Source organism: Micropterus salmoides, unplaced genomic scaffold, assembly GCF_014851395.1.
Source record: "Micropterus salmoides isolate LMB-PRFRI ecotype aquatic unplaced genomic scaffold, ASM1485139v1 Ms_hic_scaffold_18, whole genome shotgun sequence".
Classification (NCBI taxonomy): domain Eukaryota; kingdom Metazoa; phylum Chordata; class Actinopteri; order Centrarchiformes; family Centrarchidae; genus Micropterus; species Micropterus salmoides.
In genome coordinates, this window is record NW_024040928.1 from 31,450,629 (window position 1) to 31,457,845 (window position 7,217).

General features: G+C 46.1%; 2 protein-coding genes across 9 annotated transcripts in view; one reads left to right on the top strand and one right to left on the bottom strand.

Annotated features, from left to right (window-relative positions):
* Positions 1–7,217, top strand: part of LOC119909376 (NLR family CARD domain-containing protein 3-like) — a 622,129-nt gene that overhangs the window by 57,803 nt on the left and 557,109 nt on the right. The window lies entirely within an intron of this gene.
* On the bottom strand, positions 1,711–7,161 carry LOC119909423 (cleavage and polyadenylation specificity factor subunit 3-like). Of its 5 annotated transcripts, none has more exons than XM_038727653.1 (7): positions 6,962–7,161; positions 6,299–6,362; positions 6,118–6,215; positions 5,736–5,864; positions 4,784–4,896; positions 3,436–3,573; positions 1,711–2,742 (listed from the first exon to the last, which is right to left on the bottom strand). In XM_038727653.1, exons 1-7 carry the CDS (start codon positions 7,030–7,032, stop codon positions 2,615–2,617), a joined length of 741 nt encoding a protein of 246 aa, XP_038583581.1. In that variant the 5' UTR covers positions 7,033–7,161; the 3' UTR covers positions 1,711–2,614. The 5 variants fall into 5 exon arrangements, with proteins under 5 accessions (XP_038583581.1, XP_038583580.1, XP_038583583.1 ...); XM_038727652.1 differs by having other exon boundaries at positions 1,711–2,745; XM_038727654.1 differs by lacking the exon at positions 1,711–2,742 and adding an exon at positions 3,295–3,350.

Here is a 7,217-nt window from a genome sequence, read left to right on the forward strand (position 1 = left end):
AGGAGCTGGGGGTTGGCGAGGTCCAGGTGATTGGAGTGCTGCCACTGTTGAACTTGGGGAAGAAACTGTTTAACTGCTCTGCAAAGGAGGTGGGATCTGAGCAGCCAACCACTGGCGGTTTGGGGGCTCTGCCCACCATGATGTTTAAGCCCTGCCACGCCTCCCTCGCATTACCAGAGGTTAGTTTCTGTTCCCCATTGTTCTTGTAGTGTATCTTAGCTATCTTGGGCCTCCTCCTGAACTCCTTCTCCTGAGCTTGTCTCCTTTCAGAAAATTTCTTCTGGACCAGGCAAATTTTCACTTCCTTTGTGATCCATTTTTTATTGTTTGGGTGTATAGTTATTTGCTTGGTGGGAGTGACACAGAATAAAATGTAAGATGTAAGTACATCTGTAAGTGCATGTGAGTCCTCACCACAGTCATTAAAAAACAGGTCCCAGTCTGTCAGTTCAAAACACCCCTTAATGTTTCAGATGTTTCTTTATTCCAGACTCAGGGATTTTGTGATGCATGATTCACCTGTTTTTAGTTGTGACCCATATCTTGGCAGAAGTAAAATGACATTGTGATCTGAGCGACTGAGAGGTGGGCGTGGTTTAGAGATGTAGGCATTTGTGATGTTGCCATAGCACCGGTATAGTCTGAAGTCTGGTGGGAGTTGTGACACATTGCTCTAGGTTGGGCAAATGAGTGGTGATGTCCCACCTGTTAAAACCCCCCAGTAGAAACACTGGCTGTCTGACTGACAGCTCTGTTGTAACTGTCAGCTATGTGCTCTGCAGCTAGATTAAAATCAGACCCTGGTATTTACACTAAAATGACGGTGATCTGTGAAAACTCTCGGGGTAGGTAGTGAGGTCTGAAGGACACATTCAGCAGCTCATAATGCTTACAGCTCTGTGTCTCTCTGACTGAAAAGTTTGTAAAATACTGTTGCTGTTAACATTCCCAAACAACAAGACAACAAAAAAAATGCACCACAAAACCATAAAAAACTACGTAACACATGCGCACACAGAGCCGTGTCCGGAGTCGCTCTGGCAGAGTAGCGCCCCCAAACTTCTTTGATTAACACACAATCACTGTGGCAGGGAAAGATCTCACATCTGCTGTTGAAACCAAAACTTCTGCGTTTTGGTTTTAAAACGGAGACCTTTCGCTACGTTTGCACCTCCCGTCCAGACTGAAACGGAGAAGTTTGGAAATGCTGCCGACCCAGTTTCACGTTTCTAAACTCCAGGTAGCGTTTTAGTGAAGACGGGCAAAAACGGAAGACTTTAGAAACGATGACGCAGACGCTCACGTTTGACTCTCTGATTGGCTCTTATAAGTCATACAAAGCAGAAACACGATGCTGCTGACAGAGTTTTAGTTTTGGTATTTTTATCAAAATTTTCTGTACCGTGCAAATAACACTTACAGCCTGCACTTACTGTGCATGTTTACTTTGCGACAACTCCCAGTCTGTTTTCCGCCACCACCGCTGCTTTTAACTCCCGTGTTGCATTCAGTAACAGTCCCAGCTTGTTATTGTTCCACGCAAAATAAAACCTGTTGCGGTTCTTCGTCTGTAGTACTTTATTCTTTTGCCAAATTGCCATCTGCTTCAAGTTTACACTGGCACGTGCATGCCCAGTGTACATGAACGGCCACTAGATGTGCATTTTCAGTTGATTTAATGTAGACGGTTTGGTGGGAAAAAGCCAACACTTGTCTTTCTGTGAATTTTATTCAAGTCTTCTGCAGAAGGAATTCAAGGGGACACATACACATCCGAGAGTATCATCCGAGTGAGCTGCAGCGTAACAGGTCATGCAGCTTTTATCTTAGTCTCAGGGTCGGAGGCCTATCTCATCAAAGGAACATGGTGTCTTTCAGTGTTCCCTAGGGGACACTCAATCTGGATCTATAGAAAGACACCCATGTCCAAGGTACATCTGGTGGTTATCTGAGACGTGTTCCAGAACCTAACCCTAAAGTTGACCATGCTGATGTTACACAGTTAAGTGTCTTGGTCATATCCTTAACTTCTCGGCCCACCCTGGGAAACCCTTGAGTGAAGGTTAACAGGGCTCCTAGTGTCTCTGAAACATTTATTGGTCTGGGTTTCACTGGTATGGAGTTCCCCACTCCATGAGGGAGCTGTGCACACGCATAACAGCTCTGATTGGTTACTTTTCTTGAAGTGGTCATCGTGGTTGCATACCATGCATTGTCTTTCAGCCCAGCCGGGCTGTCAGGGAGGATGTGCATCTCCTCCTCTTCGGCCTGGAACTTTCCCTCAGTCAGGCAAAGTTTGTTGTTTTCATGTTTGGAAATGATGACAGTGAGCAGAACAACACCTCCATTTTGTCTCGGTCCGTCACCTCTCCAGAGCCATCTGTTGGTTTCAGTGTGCCCGCGGTGAGTGTTTGGGAGATTAGTGGTTCTAGGTGGTCTCAGAGACCTCCACTCCCCTCCCTCCCTAGGAACACAAGGCAGGGGAAAGCTCAGCTCAATCACTGATCTCCATCTTCGCCTGGTTTGAGGCCTTTTGGTTGCTTTGGCACTCGTTTGCAGTGGGTGGCGTGAATCCAAGTTGCTCTTTCAGCCACTTTTACTGCTGTTTCTGTTGTTAGCAGTATCTGAAATGGCCCGGTCCACCTGCGAGCCCTTTCTCCTGAAGTCCTTTCCCACAATCCAGTCCCCTGGCTCCAGATCGTGCAGTTTCTTTTCTGCGGCCTTCGGGATGGTGTTTTTGACCTGCTTGTGAATTTCAGAAAGCACAGAGGACAAATTAGCACAATATCTCAACATTTCATCCTCACATTGGCTGGTATCAGGGAGTTGTCTTTTTACTGGCCCAATCCCCGTGTTCAATGGTCTGCCAAATAGGACTTCAAAAGGACTGAGACCCCCTCTGCCCCTCATCCGGCTTCTCATGTGCATTAAAACGACTGGCAAAGCGTTTGTCCATGTTAAACCTGTTTCTTCACAGCATTTAACAAGCTTGTTTTTCAATGTGCCATTTTCTTATTCAACTGCACCTCCGCTAGCTGGATGATGAGCACAATGTTGCCTCGGATCAATCCCCATATCCTCCCCTACACTCTTCAGTGCTGCGCTAACGAAAGGTGTGCCATTATCACTGGAGATCTTAGCTAGGATCGCTCAGCGATGATCTGGCTTATCAAAGCTTTTGCAACTGCTGCTGCATCCTGTTTAGATGTTGAAAATGCCTCTACCCCTTTAGAGAACATATCTACCATGACAACACAATATTTCTTCCCCTGTGACAGTGTCAGTTCAATGAAGTCCATTTGCAGGTGCTCAAATGGTTTGTCTGGGGGCGGGTGTGCCACCTGTGGGATCTGAATCGGCCGCCCCACATTGTTAGTTGCACAAATGATGCAAAATAGTCTCATGCAAAGTTGTTACTGCAAAAACGATTTTTACCAGGAGCTGGATCACGTGATGCTGAGCCGTCCACAAACAACTCCATGTCTGGGTTTGTTAGAGGAGTCTCCTGCAAGTCTGCCCTTAGAGAGCAGGTTTCTGCTATGACTGCAACACAATCATGCGGCTGTCCTTCACCTGGAGTTGGGAGGAGAGTAGCAGGATTCAGTACAGTGCAGTAATGTTAGATATATCAAGCAACACCGTCTTGTATCTCAGCCACCTGGATGTGGAGAGATGAGATGTTTTTTGTTCAAGCAAAATCATCGACAGCATGTGGAACCAGCAATGTCAAGTCTGAATAACCCACAATGTCACGTGATGCCATGGCTGCTTTTTCAGCAGCCGCCACAGCTCTCAGGCAGTTTGGATGAAAAATAAGCTCCAGGTCTCAGTCGTCCCCCATGGTCTTGTAGTGGTACTGAGGTCATGTACCCCCCCTTTTCGTCAACAGTCTGGGTGAAATGTGTGTTACAGTCGAAGTCAAAGCAAAAAAAAAGATAAATAAAACTGGTTCAGTTTCTCTGGCACAAACAAAACAAAAAGGAGGAGGTTTAATTGTCGCGCCATCCGGCAACGAATCAGTGTGGCTCATTTATAAAATGGGCGTTTCCGGGGTTTTCCACGGTGGTGAAACCTGGTGAATTCTAGGTTGTCACAAGATCTATATAATGTCTAAATTCTTACGTGTTTCTATTAAATGTTAACAAAGCTAGTAGTCTGAGGAAATCCTATCCCGTTTACAAAAAGCCTTTGTTCAACATTCACACATTCAGCATTCAACAATACTGTCTAATTACTTGGTAATCACCTGGAGCAGCAACCCCAAGTAAAATAATAAAAATAAATTATTTTAAATAAAATTGTTTTTCTTCAATTTTATTGCGAGTCCTATGACTCACACACCCCTACTTTACTGTGGGTCCCAGACCCAAAAGAACTGATGCAACAGCAGGTCCCAGACCTATAAGAAATCCACTGCCCCCCAGTGATTTCTTGACTATAGTACCTTTAACACAAAGCTTTGCCGATTCACACGGCGGCCCCAGGCCTGCCCTGCTGACACGTCTGTCACGCTCACCCTGAGAGGCAGCGAGAATCGTTCCACTTGAACAGTCTACTCACCACAAAGAGAGTGTTGCCAGCCACCAGGTTCTTTGTGGATCACAGCGGTGAGGGAGCCTCAGACACTCAGGCGTCAGGCCCTCAACGTCTCACCCGTATTTTGGCCATACGGTTTTTCACCTGCAGCTCCGAGTGTCCGAGTCCTCTCGCGTGTGTGACGAGCCGACAACGCCAAAATTGTGGTGGGAAAAAGCGTATTTAAATAAATCTGAATGAACCTCACCGCTGTGTTCACCACTTGTTACCGTCCGCACTGTGGAAGTTGATGGTCTCCATCTTCTCCATGCTCTCCTCCAGGTCCGTCTCCGTGACAACATGTCGTCTGCAGAGATGTTACTGCAGAAAACAGGTCAGCTTTACTACAACACACACTGAAGTACTGCAGGTTACACACGCTGAAGTACTGCAGGTTACACACGCTGAGGTACTGCAGGTTACACACGCTGAAGTACTGCAGGTTATACACGCTGAGGTACTGCAGGTTATACACGCTGAAGTACTGCAGGTTATACACGCTGAAGTACTGCAGGTTACACACGCTGAAGTACTGCAGGTTATACACGCTGAAGTACTGCAGGTTATACACGCTGAAGTACTGCAGGTTACACACGCTGAAGTACTGCAGGTTATACACGCTGAGGTACTGCAGGTTACACACGCTGAGGTACTGCAGGTTACACACGCTGAAGTACTGCAGGTTATACACGCTGAAGTACTGCAGGTTATACACGCTGAAGTACTGCAGGTTATACACGCTGAGGTACTGCAGGTTATACACGCTGAAGTACTGCAGGTTATACACGCTGAAGTACTGCAGGTTACACACGCTGAAGTACTGCAGGTTACACACGCTGAAGTACTGCAGGTTATACACGCTGAGGTACTGCAGGTTATACACGCTGAAGTACTGCAGGTTATACACACTGAAGTACTGCAGGTTATACACGCTGAGGTACTGCAGGTTATACACGCTGAAGTACTGCAGGTTACACACGCTGAAGTACTGCAGGTTATACACGCTGAAGTACTGCAGGTTATACACGCTGAAGTACTGCAGGTTATACTCCACATGGTATACACAGAAGAATATTAAACACAGTACATCATATCCTGTCCTGGTGAGTCCAGGTCCCTGTAGTATGGGAGTCTGATGTGACTCTGGGTCCTGGTCTTACCTGACTTTGACGTAGTCGGACAGCAGCCAGCGGTAGATGGCCTTGGTGGCGTGAGTCATGAAGGTGCGTCCTTTAAAGCTGGTCTTCTGCAGGAACCAGGGCAGAGCTCCACAGTGATCCAGGTGGAAGCTGAGAGGGAGGGCAACAGTTACTGAGGAGTTTCCAGGTCCACATCAGCCCTGACCTTTATGTTGGTCTGATTTCTCAGCATCATGTCAGGCAAAGCAGTTTGATTAGAAAGCACATTTCATACACAGGTCGAGTCTGTACAGAGAAGGGAAAACAACACACTTGGACATTAAAGTCCACCTGCTAGTACAGCTGAGTGTGTGTATATTAAAGTGTTCTCTGGTTGCTGTGCTGATAAATGTTGGGAACTCACTGGCTGATGAGCAGCAGGTCAATTTCAGCCGGGTCGATCAGGTCGATGTACGGCAGAGCGTCCATCCCGTCCAGACCAGGATGGATCCCGCAGTCCAGCTGAACCATAACAGACACATGTTTTTACACACTGAGGTGACTGAAAGCTGAATACCGTGCAGCTGATGGGATTAAAAACAGACCAGAATCTTTGGTCCCTTGAACTCCAGGATGATGCAGGACCGTCCCACCTCCTGTCCTGCTCCTCTGGACACAAACACACAGAGACAGCATCACTTTCATGTCTAACTGACATCCAGATGTTTCAGCCTTAAAGACAAAACTCTTCCCCCAAGAACCGTTAACAAACTAAACTCAGCTATCAAACCCAGCAGAACCAATAATAACAGAAGGACCAGCTGATGCATATCTGCCCCCAGAGGAACATCAAGCAGAACTCCATTCAAAAATTAAGCACTTTTAAAACACTTTGTCAGCAAAGGCCAAAACAAGCCAAATACCAGTTATTTAATTTAATTAATCAGTTAAATTATTAACTCAGAATTTCTAGAATCCACCAATAAGCATCTGATTTTAATGAATGTTGTTGAAGTTAACGTCAAGTCTCGCGGTTAGATTTCCACGTTGAAAACCTTCTTAAATAAATAATGTTTGGTACATTTGGTCTGCGCCGAAATGAAGCCTTGCCTCTAATGAATAGTTAAGTTTAAATAGCAAGTTTAAAAAAGCTTTGGCCTTTGTTGATAAAAGGAAGATCTACTAAATTGGTGTTTTTCTGAATGGAGTTTGGTGAGAGAGCAGCAGCCACGGAGGCTAAACCAGGTAAACGTTGTGTTTGAACTCACAGCGGGCGGATGAGCAGTTGGTCACTTTCCTCCGCAGGAACCGTGGCGTCACATTTACGTTTAGACGCCATGTTTACCTGAATAAACTCACAAATCTTCCACAAATACTAAATTAACTCAGAACTTCAGCTATTCCGCGCGTTGCCACAACTTTAACTCACTTCCGGCTCCTGCTGAAATACCTCCGTGTGGTACAACTGCTGGTAACTTTGGTTCCACCTTTGGGAGTGTGTTTTTCTTCTTCTTTTATGGCAGA